Source organism: Diadema antillarum, unplaced genomic scaffold, assembly GCF_040938485.1.
Source record: "Diadema antillarum isolate AM-2024a unplaced genomic scaffold, OU_Dant_1.0 seq00001354_RagTag, whole genome shotgun sequence".
In the NCBI taxonomy this organism is placed as follows: domain Eukaryota; kingdom Metazoa; phylum Echinodermata; class Echinoidea; order Diadematoida; family Diadematidae; genus Diadema; species Diadema antillarum.
Window position 1 is genome coordinate 329,251 of NW_027272118.1, and position 20,737 is coordinate 349,987.

At 37.4% G+C, this 20,737-nt stretch overlaps 2 protein-coding genes across 3 annotated transcripts in view; one reads left to right on the forward strand and one right to left on the reverse strand.

The window, feature by feature from the left end:
• Positions 1-12,949, reverse strand: part of LOC139708607 (secretory carrier-associated membrane protein 1-like) — a 43,826-nt gene extending 30,877 nt beyond the window's left edge. For both annotated transcript variants that reach the window (XM_071620551.1, XM_071620550.1), the window contains exon 1: positions 12,783-12,949. In XM_071620551.1, the coding sequence (XP_071476652.1) occupies positions 12,783-12,839 (57 nt within the window). In that variant the 5' untranslated portion in view covers positions 12,840-12,949. The remainder of the gene's footprint in view (positions 1-12,782) is intronic.
• LOC139708606 (AP-3 complex subunit beta-2-like) overlaps positions 4,518-20,737 on the forward strand; it is a 55,320-nt gene continuing 39,100 nt past the window's right edge. Inside the window, exons 1-2 of the mRNA XM_071620546.1 lie at positions 4,518-4,691; positions 20,365-20,495. Of these exons, the coding sequence (XP_071476647.1) occupies positions 4,518-4,691; positions 20,365-20,495 (305 nt within the window). The remainder of the gene's footprint in view (positions 4,692-20,364; positions 20,496-20,737) is intronic.

Here is a 20,737-nt window from a genome sequence, read left to right on the forward strand (position 1 = left end):
CCATAAAAAAGCATGATCTGATTTGCAATTTGAATCACACTTTTTTTTTTTTGCATTCCTGTTCACAAGTAACAAGCAAAAAAAAAAAAAAAAAAAAGACCTACAGTAGATTGCACTGGCATGCAAAGGAAAATCTTGACAAAAATTGCAAAGGTTGGAGCCGCGCCAAACTGGGCATGCGTGAGTCTTAGGCTGCGTTTATCATCTTTCCCCTGTTCGAAACTGCTTTCAAATGCCGTTGCCAAAGCCCTTTAGAAACGGCTTCCAAAATAGTTGCGTTTATCAACTCATAACGAACACGAAAACTGGCCTTGTCACTTCGCAGCTGCATTGCACAATAATGACCCGAGGAGAAGGGGTCATATACTGTAACCGCAGTACAAAGCCGTTTCAAAACAGCTTTGCGTTTATCTTGCTTCAAAGGGCTTCTAGAAACAGGTCTCTGGAAACCTGTTTCGGAAACCTGTTTGGGAAAGCACAAATTTGTGGCTTTCAAAAAGGCTTTCCAAACCCCATAATCAAAACAGCTTTGCGTTTATTATCTCGTAAAAATTCCCTGAAAGCCGTTTGGAAAACCTGTTTCTGCTGAGAAAAAGAGTTGATAAAAGCAGACTTAGTGTTTGACCTCAGTTTGACTGAGAATCTAGAAATATTCACTATATATATGCCTTGCATGTTGGGATGGAAACGGAAAAACAAAACTATTTCACACAGCATTCATACACTCTTCACACACACAAGGTCAATAGCACAATCAGGGTATGCAATTGTGTAACAGGGCAAAAATGAAAAAACTAGGTGAAAATGCTTTTTTTGTTGTTTGTTGTAGCTGAGTGTTCAAATTATCATTTCATGTATAGAACGAGTCAAAATTTTGCTTTAAACTGCGCATAAATTAGCATTTAAATTAGGGGTGTCGAATTACATTGAAATGACTAATATATTGGAAAAATTCATTAAAAAAAAGGAGAATGTTTTTTTCATCTGATAATGCTGTTAGATATTCCTGATAAATATCTCTTTCATTCACCACCAGCACATAGCCATGACATATCACAAAATATGAATGAATTTCATATTTTCACTTCTCGAAATGGATGATCAATTTTGTAGGCATTATTTTGAATTCAAATAAAACCACTTTTACATATTTTATCATATTTCACTTTTGCCAAAGAGTGAAGAGGCGAAACTTTCAGGAATAGGTAACAGACATATAGTGGCCAATATTACAAATTTTTATGAAATTAGGGCTGGTACTTTGGAAGATATTATATTTTTCATCAAAAAATTATCTGCACAGTTTGACCTTGAATGTGCGCACAGTGTTTGGATCAATTCTCATATTTGTAAACACAGATAGAAGAATGAATGTGAGATTTATGATGACTTGAGTTGATATCCAAGCTGTGACAGTCAAACAATGACATATCAAGCCAAAATAATATGTTTTTGCTTATGATATCTTTAGAAATTGAACAAGCTTTGAAATATGAACACTGAACACTTATCATATGACCTTCATGCAGTATAACATGGGTGTGTATCGCACTTATTTATGCTCAGCAATTTGTAAAAATATAAAAAAAATAAGTTCCTATTGCTCAAATTTGCTAAAATTTTCACACAATAGATTTCTACATATGTACAATTCATGGTTAAAAAAACAAGGATATTCAATAAGGGGAAAAGAGTCTTTAAAGTAGTCAAATTAGGATATACCTCACTGAAAATACTGAAAAACGGCTGCACTTATTTTACTCAGCATTTGAAAATGGTTCAAAACTCAAAACTGGCTGAACATTTATTGGCAAACAGCGCACCATATTGTAGTGTGTCTTCAGTACTTTGAGGAAAAGCAGAAAAATAAGCTGTTTCTCCATGTATAGCTGTACAGCATGGGTTAAAAGGTCACAATGTCACAAAAATAAGCTAGCATTACACTCCTACCAGGATGGGACTTCAGACCTTATAACTTTCTCCAGCTGAAAGAACCACTGTTTTTTATTGCATGCAAGCAATGCCAGGAAAAAATCCATTAATTTGATACCAAACACATAGGGGTAGACTTAAAATATGGACCTCAAATCTTGATTTCACGTAAGTTGTAAAACGCTTTTTTTGACGCATTACGTGGGTTTTGGGGGACTTTTTGGTAATTAACCTTTAATAATTAACAGTAAATGAGAAGAAATTAGCTATTGTCTTACCACATGTGATTACTGATGTCTTAGCATGCTGCATGTGAATTTTTAAGTCAGTTGGTGCATTCTTTTAGAAGTTACAATTTTTTAAAGTGAGAAAGTCATGATTGCATAGCCTGATTGTGCTTATCACCACAAAAGATCCTGATTATCTTGAAAAGTAGCCAACTATAGGCCCATTGACACAAACTGAAGAAAGTGCAAATGGACTTGTGATTCAAATCACACTTTGACTGACATGCAATGGGAATACAGGTGAAAAGTTATTGACCAAAACCATGACATTTACCCTTTTCTAAACAAAAACAAAAAAATAAAAGTATGTGTGCAGTAATGATATCATCAGACAATCACATCAGTTGTACCGCAAAACATTCTACCATATAAATTTTTGCAATAAAACCTAAAATATAATTTTAAGGAGATATTATCACTATTTTTTCTTACTAAACCATAACTGTAGACAGCTTAGTCTAGTTCACATTTTGAATATTTGATAATATTTTGATAACCCTCATTACAATTTTCACAGTCATTTCATCTGCAAAATGTTGTCATTTCGCTGACGAGATGACTCAGACTGATTTCGTAACGTAGGCCATGCGACACTTGGCACGCCATACAAATTGTCCATATGGTTTACACCATGGTTTCAATTGTACCACCTTCATGAATTCGGGTCTAAGTGGTTGCAGTAACCAATGAACATCTTTCTGCATTTTCTGCATGGTTAATACTCAGAGTAATGTAAATAGTTAAAACTAGTTAAAGGACAAGTTCACCTTCATAAACATAAGGATTGAGAAAATGCAACAATATTAGTAGAACACATCAGTGAAAGTTTGAGGAAAATTGGACAATCGATGCAAAAGTTATGAATTTTTTAAAGTTTTGTGTTGGAACCGCTGGATGAGGAAACTACTACAGCTTGTGAGTCATATGCGTACAATAGTATAAAGAAAATGTAAAAGAAAATTCAACATATTTTCACTTTTTTTGCATAATTAAAGAGCACTTGACTTGCCTCTTTCTAAAGGCAGGGGGAATAATATTACCCATAACATTTGTCAGTAACGAGTCAGGGGAATGTGTACTTTTTTCAAAAGATGGAATTTTGTGAAATTCTCTTTATATTTTCCTTATATTGTTGTACGCATGTGACATCTAAGTTATTCATACACTGCAGTAGACTTCTCATCCGGCGGGTACTGCACAAAAACTTCAAAAATTCATAACTTTTGAACGGATTGTCTGATTTTCCTCAAACTTTCAATGATGTGTTCTACTAATATTGCTACATTCTCTCAATCCTTATGTTTATGAAGGTGAACTTGTCCTTTAAGAGTCGCAGAGGTTGTTGTGATGGTATTACCAGCTGTGTATTACTACATGGAATTTCGCACAGCTGAAAGTAAAAAAAAAAAATTAAACTGAAAAAGAGCATTTCGATAGCCATATTGACTCTCTGGAAAATGCAGCTGAATGATGGATCCTGTTGTTGAAAATTCAAACATGAAATGCATGAGGATATATGCAGAGTCACGCTGCCTCTCACCAAACACAATGGAAAAGTGGCATACTATGTTCTTGTGGGGGACATCAAATATCACAGGAACTGCCACTCCACCGTGATATGGGGTTATGACGAGGAATAAGCCTGAGCGCATCATCCGATATGCTCCCGCTGGTACCAGGTCACTGCGTCGAAGGGGAGAGAGGCACATCCCTTGAAGAACTGAACAGATGCTGGTAGTCAGGCAACATTTCCCCAATAATGCACTCTACACCGTCCCAAGTAGCCAACGTTTATAGCACGCATGAAAGAGCTCATACAAGAGAGATTTTCTCATTTGCTACTCCTAGTTCTTGCGTGTAAAAATATTACCCAAAAAAAAAGCAGTCCTTGGCATTATAAGTGCATGTCTGGAGTGCTGCTCTAAGGTACCAGTAGATCATACTTGGTCCCATATGTACGTCTGCTAGGTCTTCTGCACGGAGACTAGCATTTTCAAACAGGTCTCTACCAACGCTATCGACTGTTTTGAATACATACAATTGTACTGTTTGTGGACTGCCTAGCAAAAAACGAGCGACGCGGCACGGTAAACCCTTGAGGTTCGATACTTAGCAAACAACAGCTGTAGTAGAGGGCAGCGTATCACACCAAAGGAAGCCCCTATCCACAAGCACTGGGAGATCTTGCACAGATTTCTGTCTCTCATCTACTGAAGTGTAGATTATCGCTGCATACAAATTTTTGTACTCTCCATCCAAACTGAAAGCACGGGGTGACAACCGAACGCATCGCCAACAATGTTCCGGCTGAAAAACACCCTCGTGGCCACGAAGGAGCAAGAGGGCACAGGTCGCAACATGCTGCGGTCCTTCACGGCCAAGTTTGGGACCGTGCATGTGGCAGACATGGTGAAAAAGCTGCCCGAGAAGCTGGTCTCCCTGCCATCTAGAGTGGAAGCAGCTATACACAAGGTAAGGAGGGTACGGAGCAGACTTGTAGCTCAGAGTTTGCTACCTTGTACCTATTTGTAGTGAGTAAGCCAAATACTATGCTAAAACACATTGGGTACCAGTAATCACAATCTTACAATTGTACAACATAGTCCCAAAAATTTGCAAAGTTTTAAGTTGCTGTTTTTTTTTTTCAAGAAAAGCAATATTTCATTCATAAAATTCCTTTCTTCCCCTCTTTACATTGATGGGTTAAACAAAGAAGCCATTATAATGAAGTTAAGGAAGTAAAAAGGTTTGAATGTCGAAGAAATTCATTCACTTTCCTCTTCTTACATTCTTCAATTTAATATGTCATATCTACAAATGTAGCATACATTCAGTTATCAATCATCTGATATTATATGGTAAACAAATAAGTGTTTACATACAACTACATTCTACAAGTGTAGATATACAGGTGTATTTATTGTGCACCTCTATTCAGAGTACTAAAAGTACATTGTGTATGTCCATCCCCGTGTATGAAATGCTCTACCAATAGAGATATTTCAGTCTTACGCTGTCTGTTCAATCCCCACCCCAAAAAAGACACACACACACACACACACACACACACACACACACAAACAAACAAACAAAAGCATGAAAGTGAGAGTGGAGAGCCTCCAGCACCTTTGGTAGGAAATGTGCCTGATGATCAAGGACTACACCTACAGGATGCAATGCTCAGCATGCAGAACACAATCCCTTTCAATATTTATAAATATGAGCTGCTTGCAGACAAAACAGCACAGAGCCTTTTTGATCTTCAGTCCACATTGTACAACACAGCGTTCACAGAGATGCCAACAATCCACAATGAGCCAGGTGATCTTTGTATCCCATCTAGATATCAACCCTCTTTGGATGAATGCCATTCGCATAAAAATGACACACCAATACATACAAGTATAAGTGTACCACTTGTGGTGCAGGATATGCAACTCCACCATGTGCACATTGTGTACTAAATGCAAACAGATACACAATACATGTATACGTACGCAAAGGTACATGTATAAATGCTGTACACCTGTACAGTTCATGTGGGGATGCCAACATTGTGAACAACACTGCAGTATTGTGTGGGTTGAAAGGGCATATTTTTGGTAGAAAACAGTATTTCTACCTTTCCTGTATGAAGTGTAATAGACATCAGTGCAGCAGTACAATTTGGGAAAGTAGTTTTTTCCATGAGACTTTAGTATTCTTTTCTTTCTTTCTTTCTTTCTTTTTGCCAAAAAACAATACAAAATACTGCAGAAAAGTAACAGACAGTATCTCTGGGCACAGGTACACTATGGCAGAGAGCCAGAAACAGGCAAATCAGACTTACAAAATGTACAAGTTGCTGAAGCCATCAAGAGCAATACTCTGCATTTGCCATGAATTGTATTTATGTTCAAATACATTGTATAAACTGTGTAAGGTCATACAGTACTGTCATTCTCCACACACTGTCAGAGCATTAAACATTTAATTACCAGCCAACAACAGATGATCTCACATGTATGTCAAACAAAGGAACACTGTTGTCATTCAGCCACATCATTATTCAATGACACAAAAGATCAGAAATTCAAGCACAAAGGCCCAGATTCGTCGAGGTAGTTTGAATAAAATCCATGGTTGAAATTAGATCCATGGACTGACCACAAGCTTGTATCAGCACACGTTCATCACTGGATGTCTGTTGGCACTATATCCCGTATCAGTATACAAATGTGATCAGACATGTGTACAAATTATGTAAATGCAGATTAAATTTGCATAATCCACGGGCTACAACTTCAGACTGCCTTTGTGAATTCTGGCCAAAGAGTTCTATTCCTTTCCTCCTCAGCAATTGCGCTTTAACTTTTAAAGGACAATCTCTACATGAACACTGAACTGTAGGCTGGATTCATCGTGAAAAAAAAAATGATTAAAAGGAATAAACAACAGACAACAATGTACAAATGTATGTAAAAGAATCAGACGCATTTAATGAATAAACCGACGGGAAAATAACTGATTACAGAAGAAAAAAACCAAGAAGATCCATGATGATGTCCACCTTCTGTCACATTTGTACAGACCATACTACTTTGTTGTACTACACTGTACAATGTACATTTGTAGGTCTACCCTTTAATAGAGTAACGTGTGCAGCACTTTGATTCGATAGATGGATACCCCAAAGTATATGTACAGTGTACAGGGAAAGTAAAACTAGCGTGGACTGTGTATACAGTATTGTACTCTGGGTCATCAATGTTTGAGACAAACAAAGTTTACTTGACTAACATCATCACGCATAGTTTGAGGTCATGAGGTATGTGTGAGAGTACTTTGGGAAAATCTATGATCCATTACACAAAGTGATGGCTGGGCCCAATGAAATGTTTGCAGTATCCCCCCCCCCCCCCCCCCTTTCAGGCAAGTTACAGTAATTGTATAAGGATGTACTGTTGTACTGTACATTGTGTACAAGGGCAATTCCGTGAAGTTGGGGCACAAAGTGTTACATTTTAGCATAACTCAATACTAATTATGCTATACATATATTGTTTATAGGCTTTACATTTGTATTGAGACCATACATTTTCCTGGAAATTTTGTGCCATTCAGACTCAATTTTGATGAAGTTATCTTTAAAAAATGTAACGGTGTCCTGTAGCATCGTGACGTATCCATGTAGCATCGTGATAGTTAAAATCTGGTCCTAAAAGACAAATTCATGCAATTAGCTTGACCAAAATTTGATATAATATGCATAATTACTAGATAGTCAGATAGTTAAATATCTTAACTTTCCTTTCTACAGTTTTACTTTTACAAGAAAATTACACAATGTGTCACTATGCTACGCGGTGTCCACCAAATGTAACAAAAAAGGACACCGCGTAGCATCGTGATACATTTTGTAATTTTCTTTTAAAATTAAAACTGTGTACAGGAAATTTGAGATATTTAGCTATCTGACTAATCTAGTAAATATGCATATTGCATCAAATTTTGGTCAAGCTAATTGCCATAATTTGTCTCTTAGGACCAAATTTTAAAATATCACGATGCTACATGGACACGTCCCGATGCTACAGGACACCGTTACATATTGTTTCATAACTTCATCAAAATTGAGTCTGAATGGCACAAAATTTCCAGGAAAATGTGTGGCCTCAATGCAAATGTAAAGCCTACAAACAATAAATGTATAGCATCATTAATATTGAGTTATGCTGAAATGTATTTTTCAAATATCACGATGCTACATGGACACTGCCCCAACTTCATGGAATTACCCACAAACAGAATGCAGAAAGAGATAGGCATTACTGATGCTGTACATAGGAAGTTACATAAACATAGAAACTGTTCCTCACAAAATCCAATCAACTGATAAAGTTACAAACCCTTTGTCCTAACCCATGGCAACTTTACATATAAAATCAAATTGTGACATGGACAAATTGTGACATGGACAACTGTACACTATAACTATCAAAAATGCCTTTAAATAATCAACAAATCAACAGATCTCAAATAATAGCAGTCATAAAACAGTTAAGAATCTAGACTTGTCCAGGGAATCTTCATTTCTAATTGGGTAAGTGAAATGTAAGGATATTTGTGGCTTAAAATGTTTTACAAACTTCCCCTGATTATTAAAAGGCACGTTGCGACAACATTTAACACATCTGATACACTGTGGTTTTTAATCTAAAGAACTGTACTCTTTGGCACAGTTTGCAAAATGCTGATTACTGTCAACACATCTATGTAAAAACTTATGTATCATTCTATAGTAGACTGCCCCCTCTGCCCCCCCCCCAAAAAAAAAGGAAAAAAAAAGGAAAAAAATGCTGCTCAGGACTTCAATCATGGAGCACAGATTGATGAGTTTCTTTACATACTGTACTTGTACATTGTATCTTGTCAGTTGCTGCCTTGATGGAAACTGTGTACTCAGGACAAAACGGATACACATCATCGCTGTGTATTCAGTGATGCACACAGAATGTACAGTACATGTACATGTAGTCCCAGTCATTACTGCCAATATGGTTTACACTTGTGTTTGTGAACTTGGATTTTAGCCTTGACATGATTTCCAAACACCAAGATACATACACGTACACCTTGTACATATACATTACTGTAGGCCCTGTATTACCACCCTTTCCCACACACTTTACAACTTGTGTAAATTGGACTGAGTTGTTTGTCTTCAGAAAAAAAAAAAACTCCCTTGCAATTTAATTCACATTGAAACTCTGTAGAAACTATGGAAACAGGTGAAAAACATTGTGTTCAAAGTAGGAAAAATATCTACAAAGTAGCACACAATAGAATTTAAGCCAATGTTTCAGGGTTGTTGTTATTTTTTCTTCAATATTACTTACAAGTTGAATAATTCTTTAACTTGCATATTAAAAGGGATGGTATAGTTTTGGTTGAGCTGGGGATTCAGGTTTTAACTTCTTGCAAGATAATTAAAAACCATTTTGGTGAAATAATTAAGAGTATACAATTTAATTACAAGGAATTTAACTTAAATTTGATGAAAATTGGTGTACAAATTTGACTGAGATATCCAGAAACAAAAAGAGGTCATGATAAAACCATGGGACCCACCTTTTATTAGGACCACTTTGTTTTACTTTGTTTTTGGATATCTCAGCCATTTCTAAACTGATTTTCATTGTTTCAATTGTATGGTCTTCAATATTTCATAAGTGGTTTAATTAATATCTCACAAAAATTTAAAACCTGAATATTCTTCTCAACCAAAACTATACCATCCCTTTAACTGAATTTACAGTCTGGAAGAGGGAGACATATTGATTTGAAGCAAGATTTTGCTATGCATCATCAACAAAAAAATGCAACAAAGCCAATATTTACCTCAAAGTGAAGATCTCAAATGCTCATTTTTCAACAACAACAACAAAAAAATCCATTCAAGAAAAATAAGCATTGTATCTTGTCTTCCCAAAGGGAAAGTTCTTGAACTCCTGCCAATCTCAATGAAGACACACGTCAAGTGTCCACAACAAAGTCATGAAACTGAAACCAAAACAATCAGTCTACATATGAATGTATGCTTCAACAGTTCAACGTAAAGGGAGAATAAGCTGTACAAATGTAGGTAGAGAGACTTACATTGTACTTTGAAGGTCTAATGGAGGTAAAAATCACTTGATGGTACAGTGTGATCATTTTGCAGTTAATCAAACTGCCACAGCTGTTAACATGGAGTTAATGTATTAAAGGCAAGTTACAGTGAAAGACAACCTCCATGGAGAAATTCCCAGAGTGAACAAACATGTATGTACAGACTGTGATGCTTTAATATACTTCCACACTACAAAATTCATTTAATTCATTCAGTTTGAAACACACTCTTATTAAGACTATATCGTATCACTTGTCTCATAGAAACATTTCCTGTAGTGTATCTACTCTATCCAGACAATTCTGATACAAACAGCTACAGGGGAAAACGATTTATATAAAATGTACTGGTACAAGTAGAGGCATCAGTGCAAGAGTTGAAAAAGTAACGTTTTTGGTCAGTCATTTTTGAAATACTCATATCATTCATACTTGTAATCTTTGTCATTGCTTTTTGATTTGACATGTTTCTGGACCAATCTATTGCCTCAGCGAGAATCTTTCACCAAAAGAATACATTGTACATGTACAATGCTTTCCTTGAAGGAATGTGTCTCATCTTAAGACCACATACTAGCAGCAATATCTATGCCAAAAAAAAAAAAAAAAATGTCTTCAGTTTATTCTAATTGACTGTTCTTCCTATAAATACTTTACCCTATCTATGCTAATTAAGTACATTGAAGAATTGATGTACACCTTGGACATGTATGGACATTGCTATAGAGTAGCTTTAGAGTACAAGTGTACAGTACATACAATGGTACACATTGTACATTGTACACTACGTAAAGGAAACTCAATGAAGTTTCCAACACCCAGATTGTTGAAATCGGTACTCAATTTCCTGCATGTTGCTGTTGGTCTTTATCAGTGGGTTCTTTGAAAAGCCTCGTTTCATATTTTGTTTCCTGTGAAAGGTATCACATGAGATCTTGACATTTATAACAATGTGGTTGCTCTCAAAGGGCAACCAGATTGTCAAGATGAACACCAAGCGAAAAAGAAAGAACTTGCCTCGGTAGCTCGGATTTGAACCAGCTACCATTCATAACAACAATTTGAATGACATCATATCTTATTAAGAGAAGGCATCAATATTTGGTTCTAAAGTCAGGTAGAAATGCACACAATGCACACCGTACATCGTTCACATGTACAGTGTACCTCTCATTTACCTTCCGTGATTTGTCAATTTAAAACTTTCTTGTGGCTGTCAGAAATGTAAAGATGGACCATGTCTGACAGTTTCATGGAAAAATTTTCAAAGTCAATCATGGAAGAGAAGTGCATAATTCTGGCTAAAAAGTACACTGTACACTTTGTACATCGATCATGCTGTACAACGGGACCAATGTTTTAACTTGCACAGACACTCTCGCTTTTATTGTACATGAGAGACATGCACAACCATGTCACTCTGGCACCTCCATTGGCACACAATACGATTTGCATCCCGGTATAGTAGCTTCCTTGGAGCTGCGATTGGAATTACTGCAACAAGTAATAAGTGTGTACAGTATGTACAGGTAGACCTGTGTAACATGGTGGATCACCAATTATGCAGATCATTATCAATCACTATCAATTGTTAAAGTCTGTGGAACAGCAGTTCAGTCGGCATCTAACCAAATCAATGCACTCGACTTGACGGGAAAGGATAAAGAAGGGAGGTTGGAGATTGATGTTTAATGTGAGGGACAATAACCTGCGATGGTTGTGTACCGAAGCTCTACATGTGTACCTCATTGATCAAGAGAACACTCAGACATGAGGAAAACTAAAAACAGTTGCAATGGAAGTTTGATGATTTATTTTAAATACAAACAGACTTGTGCCATGCCAGAGATTTAGATTTAGATTTAGATTTTTTTTTGTTTTTGTTTTTTGTATCATGGCTACTACTAAAACACTGATCAATTCAGTGCCTATTTATGTCGATGTACAAATGTAGGGCAATGTTTCAATAAGTTGCAATGAAAAACATCTCGAAAGAAGAATTTCATGAATTTGAATAATTGCGCAGTATCCGCTGCATGCTACAATAAGGATTAGAACGAACACTTGCTACATAGTTAGGTCTACCATATTTTGTTATGACTCTTACAGTATATGAGGGAGTTGGAGAAAGAATTTGCAGTCTCAGAGAATTACAGAATCCAGTCGCAGTGAGTTCTTGCACTTTTTTGCAGAAACTCATGAAATCATTCTCTGCAAAATCGATGCACTAGTTTGTCTGTACTACTAAGAGTAAGACCTACAACACCGAGGCCGAGACAACCCTGACTTTTCAACTGCGCCACTCTGCGGTGTCTAATTTTTTCCCCCTTTCCTTTTTGACTTTCAAATCAATGATGATATTCAATGAAAACTCTGCAACTGTTAACTTGTGTTAAGATTCATCTTTGCATAGAATATATCTCAAACAGCTGCACAAAATCTAAAGTCCTCCTGAAGCGTATGGTACATTGGTAGACTTGTGTGTTTTCTACAACCTTACATACACCACACACTTACAACAGTTTTACACTGCACTGCAGCTGCATCTGCAGGATTAATTTTACCAAACAAAAATGTATGTGTAGAACTTATGCGACCTTAATATTATATTGACGCTCATAACATATGCATCTACTAGCATCATTACACTAAACCGACCAAGCAGGTGACTCGTAATTGATGAAGAAGGTTCCTTTCATGCTATTTAAACGTTAGTTTTCATGCAAAAATTGAGAATTGAGCGGCAGTTACGGTGCAGCGCAGCGCGCAGCGCTATGAATGATACAGCCGCTGACACGTCTAGCAGCGCAGCAGCCCGCGGGGGCACACGTTCGTGTGGTACACTCCCCCACACACCTTCCCTGCTCTGCACGGTGACTGTGAGGGTCTCATTGGTCTATATACTCGACTCACCTGAAACGGACTGGCGTCCGCTGGATCAGCAAATGGGTTGCTATCAAAGTTAGACATGTCGTCTTTCTTCTTAAATTCACACAAGTTCAGAGAGATCAGAATTACATATGCGATACTCTTGTCGAAAATTGTCTTTCTGCCTGGCTCGCTCACCGTGGCAAACTCGAATCAATCGCTCCAGAGCGGAAGTTGTCATGGGAGGAACGATGGGATACTCGGGTGACAGATCAAATGCATTGTGCGCAGGCGCAGAGTTGATCTCGTCAATTTTCATGACATCATCGTACAACTTCGGGTCCAAGCAGCGAGTCATGTGATATTGATCTGGCATTAGAATTTAATTGTGAATGGAAACCACAATTTGATCGCTAGGATATGGTACAATTTTGACAACAGAAGAACGGCAATACTATGTAAAATGAATCTTCTGATTTGAAACTTACGCCATCTTCTCCTCTTTCTTCGTCTTCTTCATTTTTTTTCCTTTCTCCTTCACTATATAGTCTTATAAATTCGTGAATCTTGTAAATTATGTCTTTTAGGGCTCTCTCATGTCTTATTCCATGTGAATATTGTAGATTACACTGTTTGAATAACTGGGAATATCTGCGTCAAACGCGTAATAATACGGGGATAAGCTTCAATAAGTTCAGATCTTGGGGGTGTTTCATAAAGCTGTTCGTAAAGTTATAACGAACAACTTACGAGCGACTGGTGATCAGTTCTGATGTATATTTATCAGAATTTCCATAATTCAGCACAAGAACTGATCACCAGTCACTCATAAGTCGTTCGTAACTTTACGAACAGCTTTATGAACCCCCCCCCCCCCCCCCTGGACGCCGAGTATCAAGTCATTTCATGAGGAGGAAAAATGCGGATAACGAACACCTTGTCAGGCATCATCAATCTGTCACCCTATAAACAGGATAGGTTTAAAAGTAAGGCTTTTATCAAATCGATACCCAAATGGTAAGAAATATCGTTACATAATTATCAAAGGAAAAGTGTGTGTATAAAAAAAAAAATCACTTAATCAAAACAGAATCATTAAGCCAATAGGGAAAGGGACAATGATCTTTTCGTCGTTCATTATAATTGTCTTTCTGAGACAGTTCCTAGGTAATAACAACCTCAGATTATAAGACTATACTCATAGCCTCCTGTGTATTCAAAAATATACAGACCTGATCTAATCGGGGTCATCTGTTACAGATTAGGTAATTATGTAGTAGCAGATTCTTAAAGGTCCCTATATACATGCAGATATTGATCGACTGAGAAGTCTATTAATGCACTTAAAAAAATCAACATAAATATTTGGAATATAATCGCAGCGATTCCCCTGTACATTATAACAAAATAAATACATGGTTGTGTTGTTATACGTGTGTTGTATACGTCGTCAACATTGTTGAACGTGCAGGAGTAGACTAGGTTGAGCTTTTCCTTTGCTGTTATTAGTTTAATTCGTTTATCGTGTGTGTGTGTGTGTGTGTGTGTGTGTGTGTGTGTGTGTGTGTGTGTGTGTGTGTGTTTACCAGCCTAATGTAATTTTACTTATTTCTTATTAGGTCTACACGCTTTGAAGAATTTAATTTTCAAGAGGGAAAAATAATTGACACAAATATAATATTGAACCAAGGATCAGAACGCAACCTAGTATAAACATGTGTCTAGAATATTACCCAGTTAATTTGCTATAACATAGATATAAAAGACGAGACTTAAAAAAGATAACGGAAATCTATATAATGAGAAAGAAACTATTTATGCGCGTGCAAGGATGAATGAATGTGGGGTTTTTTATCATTCCATATCCATGGGAGAGAGAAAAGGGCATGGAAACGCATACACTTCACATGTAGGCCTATTTTATAAACACTTTATAAGATCCCTTTGCGGTCGATGTTCTTTTTCTATATTGTATACTCTGCATGATGGGTAATATTCCCGAAAACGGAATATAGGACCCCCCCCCCCACACACACACACGCACACACACATGCACACACGGACGCATCTGAACAATGTATAACGCAAGTCCAAATAACAATATTTCTCAAGATGTTGTTTCAATGTGTCTAAATCAAAATAATGTCAGCATTGTAGATCCTTATTCTATAGCCATTAACAATACCGAAATAATCAAACCATGATCACTCACATTCAGTTTATGCCTGATTGTCTGTATGACGTTATTTACTTCGAATGCACCTCTTCGTGTTTCTGATACGTCTCTATTCTTCTTTTTTTTTATGATGCCTAGCTGAATATGATATCATCACATTTCAACATGTATGACAATTGAATGTAGCGGGAGCGAAAAATACATATTTATTGAAAAAGATTTGTATTACCTTCTTGAGAGAAGCAGAGAAGTGGTGATCCAGATAGTGGTGGCTTGATGTATACAGCAATCCAAAAACAAAACAAGTCGTTCAGCTGGGGCACTCTGTTTTCTACGGATCGCATTTATTCATAAAGGTATTGAATCAAGCGGAAAATAGATGTTTCCTATCAAATCTATAGTGAATGGGGTTTAAGCTCTCGTTCTCACTAGCTCCGCTGTACAATGCAGTATATATATCGTCAAAATATTCAATGGTGATTAAACCATGCATGGCTTTGTGGTGTCTTTTGTGTCGCTACACGGAACTCTTTTAAGTTTCTTCTCTTTCATGGTTCTCGTGACTGCATGCAAGAGACCATGCAGTCTTCCGAATCTTTGTCCTCTGTACTGTTTTTTTTTCCCCTCTCAGGATCCTTATGAAATAAAAACTATGAGAATGCTCCCATCAATATGCCCTCTGCATAAATGCAGTGAATGAAATAAGTCGGGTATCAGTAACTTTCCATTGCTGAAATATATTAATGTAATTATAATACTTATCAGGAACATAGACAAGCTATACATGCATGGCTGCATTATAGGTGTATCAGATGGTCTACTTCCCAGTTCGTCTAACACCACATACAGCTAAACTCACTTGGTCTACTACTATGAATTTCGTCTAATGCCCATTTGGTTTAATCCTATACTTGGTCTAATGCCGAGTTTGGCTAATTATCGTTTCGTCTAATGACCAGATGGTCTAATTGCAATTTTATCTCCTTGGATTTTTGCCACTTTGTCTAATAGAATGTGGATATTAGACGAAATGGGCATAGCCAATCTGGAAGTGCATGGACCAACTGCATGAGGCTAAGTGGCAAGTGGATTAATGGTCAATAGACGAAATGGTCGTAGACCAAACGGGATTTCACCATGTGGGCTGAGACCAAATGGCTATTAGACGAAGTGGGAGTAGACCAAGTGATAGATCACCGTTGCATTGTAACGGTGATTAGTTTTTCTATCCTGCCGTTTTGTTTTCGCTCTATATTTAATCCATTATTATTACAGCCTGCCTATATATGTGAATTTACAATTGTTTTCGATACCCGGTGTGACGTGACTATAACTCATTCTGAAGTTTTTTTTTTTTTTGTATGAACTTCCTAGTGGTTTAGTGCCAGTCGCATATAAAATATAGGCCCTACTCGTCACGACATAGATAATATATCCAACCAATTTTGAAAATATTTCCTTATAACTATCTTCTGGTATACTGTCTTTCGTTAGATTAAAAAAAGTAAAATAATGCCAAAGCGTGTTTTTTCATTAATACTTTTTTTACACTTTATATTAGTGTTATCATAAAAAAGTCATATTATTTGATTCTTGTAAATAGAGAGTTTATATTATTTCGCCACTTTTATGTAAATTGTGTTGTTGTTCACTGATTCTAATTTCAATCCAGCGTCGTTTAAGAATGTCACACGCTCAAGTTCCCCTCTAATCTGCTGTATACTGATCACCAGGCAATGAATAATGGATTGATTCGTCCAACCAACAGCGTTGCCGGGCTTTTCATATTACCTATTGCTGCTGCACTTATGTTTATTTGCCATTTTGTTGCATTTTTTTAATGATACAGCATTCATCCTCACCCCTTCCCCCTTTTTCATACTATTCTGCGATGAACGTGTGAAAGAATATTTATAAAGTGTCTGCAAAACTTGCCATATACAATCGACACTGATATCTCTTTCATTTTATCTATGATGATCATAATAAGAACCTCGAACTATACATGGAGATATGTGAGATTTCTTTCCTGGTCCACTCAAAGCGACACTTCAATATTCCATACCCGTATATGTGTAATTGCAAAAATTTTCGGGGGGGGGGGGGGGAGGTGTCAAAAATGCAAGAGGTGATGGACCTCCACTTCTGTGGGTGTAGAATGAGTATAGAGTATCAGTGACTGATAGAAGGGGCGTGGCCTTTTAGGTGGTTCCCCTTCCACAAGAGCCAGTTTTCGCATTTTTACAATTGAAATTCAACCATTTTTGGTGCACAATGTGGGTGCCATTATTTGGAAATCTTTACACAAAGAAGTGAGACAATATGCTTTTATTTATCTAAATTGCAACCGAATCAAAGACAAACAAAATTTTGCTACTGCTGTGTGATATTTTTATTTTACGTACTAGCTACATTATTGCTCAAATCATTTGAAAATACTAGTACTTCAAGCGCAACGATGGAGCAGAGAAGAGTGTGTACGGTGCCACAAGAGGGAGCTTTTGCATTTTAATTTATTAAAGGGACATTTCGCATGATTTTCATAATTTCACAAAGGAGTCATCATGTACTACATAAATCAACAGCTCCATGCATAGATTCGTGGAATCAATAAATTGAAAATCTTTAAAAAAAATTACACTGAACAGTGTTGATGACATCAGAGCCTCATCTTACATTTTAGAAATGTAGCAGTGCAATTCCATTACAATAGTCCATACCACTTGCTCAACAAGTTCACCTGTGAAGAATCTATGCATGCCTTCTTCTTTTGTTCTGCCTCCGTGAGCCCCAACTCATGCATTCTTATGGTGAGGCTGCCATGTCATCATCCTTGTTCATTGCAATTTGTTATGAATTTTGAAAACATTCTCATTCCTCATCCCAATCACTATAAATTCTGAAACTCTGTACTCAGTCTGACATTTTAACTGATTTATAGTTGTTCAAACGTAAAAGTCTGAAAATCATCCGGAGGTCCCATATTAAAGAGCGTACTTTTTATGGTTTGCTGGTTTGCATTTGGAATCATACTGAGATTCACAGGGAGGTGAGAAGAGATTACATACAATTTCAGTACAAGAAGGAATAATTTCGTTGTTGCATGATTTCCACATTTCCCGCGCAAATTATTTGAAAATGTATAATATTTATGCGCAGCTAATGTTTTGTGCCAGGGACCAGGGTGTGGTTTTTATGGGGGCACTATATGTTTATTAAACCTGCTACGATCAAGTGAGAGCTATTGCATTTTCAGAACATTTTAAACCTTTATTCTTTAATACTTATCTGTCTTCCATCTTTTGTTTTGTAATCGCCAAATTATATATTTCAAATGTGTTAGGTACGTCTAATCAGATTGTCATCATTCTGCCATTAACCCATCGATGACTTGATATCCTATTTATTTTCATTTCCACGTTCAATATCTTGTATACCAGCACTTTAATTGTTTATGTTTATTTCTCTATTACTCCATTGGGTACAAACAATAAGCTGATCTGAGGAAGGCAAACTTCTTCAAGTCTGGCATCCTCTGCGACATCCTTTGTCATTGGTTGTTTGTCACCAATAGTCCTATTGCTTAATCAGAGTTAGAAGAACACTGGTTGATGAGTACGAAGATAATGATTAACATTCACATATAAAATTGGTCACATGATGGGCCTGATATCAAATGGTGGAGGCACACGTATAATACCACCATTAGGCCTACAATATTAAAATAGGTGTCTGAAACAACGCGCCAATTCAATGTGTCAGCCGGAACAAGCTTTTGCTTAGGTCTATACGTCTACTAGATAGTGTATTGAGACTCCTTGGGGATTGAAGAATCCTATCGCTAACAAAGGTGGTCTACAATAGACCCTATTAGGCCTATAATAATAGCCTATCAATTCGTTCGGTCTTCCACAAGGGAAGACAAAGGAAAGAAAGAAACAATCAAACTTTAAGAAAAGAAGAGATTAAAGAAGGGGCGGTGTAGGGACTGAAGAATGAAGACAAAGCGAGGAAGAAGGATAAACGAATTGTAGATTTTTTTTTTTTTAACTTCGGCCCCTCCCCCTCCACAGTACCTCCCCCCCCCCAAAAAAAAAACAAAACAAAACAACAACAACAACTAGAACAAACCATTTGTAAGGGCGTACGTACATATTCGCGACCTTGTGTAGGCTTATACCTGGATTTTTTTTTTTTTTTAGGGGGGATTCTTTGTATACTTTTTATTTATTTACTTTTTTTTGGGGGGGGGATCTGGAGGGGAGGAGCCTACCCCTATATACTTTGCCCGTCGACTATCAATCACATCATCGTAAGCTCTGATATGACAGCCAAGTTTACGATGATAAAGAAGTTGTCTGATATAAGCCTTGATATACTGTAGATAGCATTTTTCACAGGCGTACCTTTCGTCAGCACGTGATAAAACACTATTACGTAACACAAGTGCAACAAGGTTGGTATACCGTAGTATAATTCTCGTCAGGTCACGTTCGCATGCAGGGTAGAGGATCAGATATCTGCCGATTTGAAACGAGGCACGGTCAGTGGTCAGTTCTAGCCCTCTATTTTGGTTTTATCCCAAATAAAGCTATGTCCAGAGACTGGTTCCCCATGAAAATCAATTAAGGACGGGCAGTACAAATATTGATTTTCGTTCTCCGGCCATAATGATCGATGTTTCGGCCTCCTACTACCCCATATAAACTCGCGGTGTAACGCCAGTGGTGTAGTAATGCGATTAGGTATGTTGATCTTCCTTGGGGCCTCATCGTTGGATGCAGCTGTCAGACGCCTACATGAAATTGCTGGAGTAATTTTTTCTAGCTGACATCTCGTATATTGACGATTTGGAGTTGTACTTTCTGGGCTTCCATAAACAGAGAGTTCAAGATGCCAGTATTGCCACGTTGGGTAAATAAGTTGTTCGTCGATTTTGCCATCACATTTGTAGTACGTTGTATCTGTAGCTGAAGGCCCTATCATATGTTTTGAGGAGAGGAAAATAAATACAGCTAAACCACTATGAATTGTGCCATGTGCATATGTTTTCCGATATTTCATAATTTTGTTAGATAAATGTGCTGTGATATTAGACCAACAGACATGAACAGGTGCAATTGCGTGCGCGTGCGTACCAAGCATCGTACACGTACACGGGTAATGTTCTTATTTTCTACCCATATGCTCCTATGGCCTACGGAGAGGAGGTGTTGTTCACTGGAGTTTAGATCGTTGATGGTGCCCGATCTCCTTCCGTACAGTGCTGTGCGGACGACACGTTCACACACAGCACACACGGGTCCCGGTAAACGAAAGGCCGGGGTAAACTTGCTGCTGCCGTATCCGTCCGTGGGGTCGCTGATGATTTGCATGCATATATTCCGCCGTTATAATGTTCTGCTGAGGTCATAATATTAACATCTGTCTCACATGCAATACTTCGTACAGGACTACGAAAAGATGTCGGCCGATTCTTCCAGATCGTATGCCAACGAAAAGACTCCTTCCACGGGTTCAGGGGAGGCAGATATTGCCGCGGATCCAGCGAGTGGAGGGTTCTTTGCCACCGATTACAAGAAGTGAGTAAAGCTTAATTCAGATATATGAAATGCTGTTGCTGCTCTTCATGTGAATCTTGTTATTCCTGCCACAAGCCCACACGCAGTCACAACACTCAACATTGACAACAGATTTTCGTGTTTCGTGATCATGATGATTAACTCCAGAAATGGTTTATATAGTACGGACACACAGCGGTGGGGACTATATCACGATTATGCCCAGAAATGAATGTGTGGACTGTGAAGTTACTATGAATTTA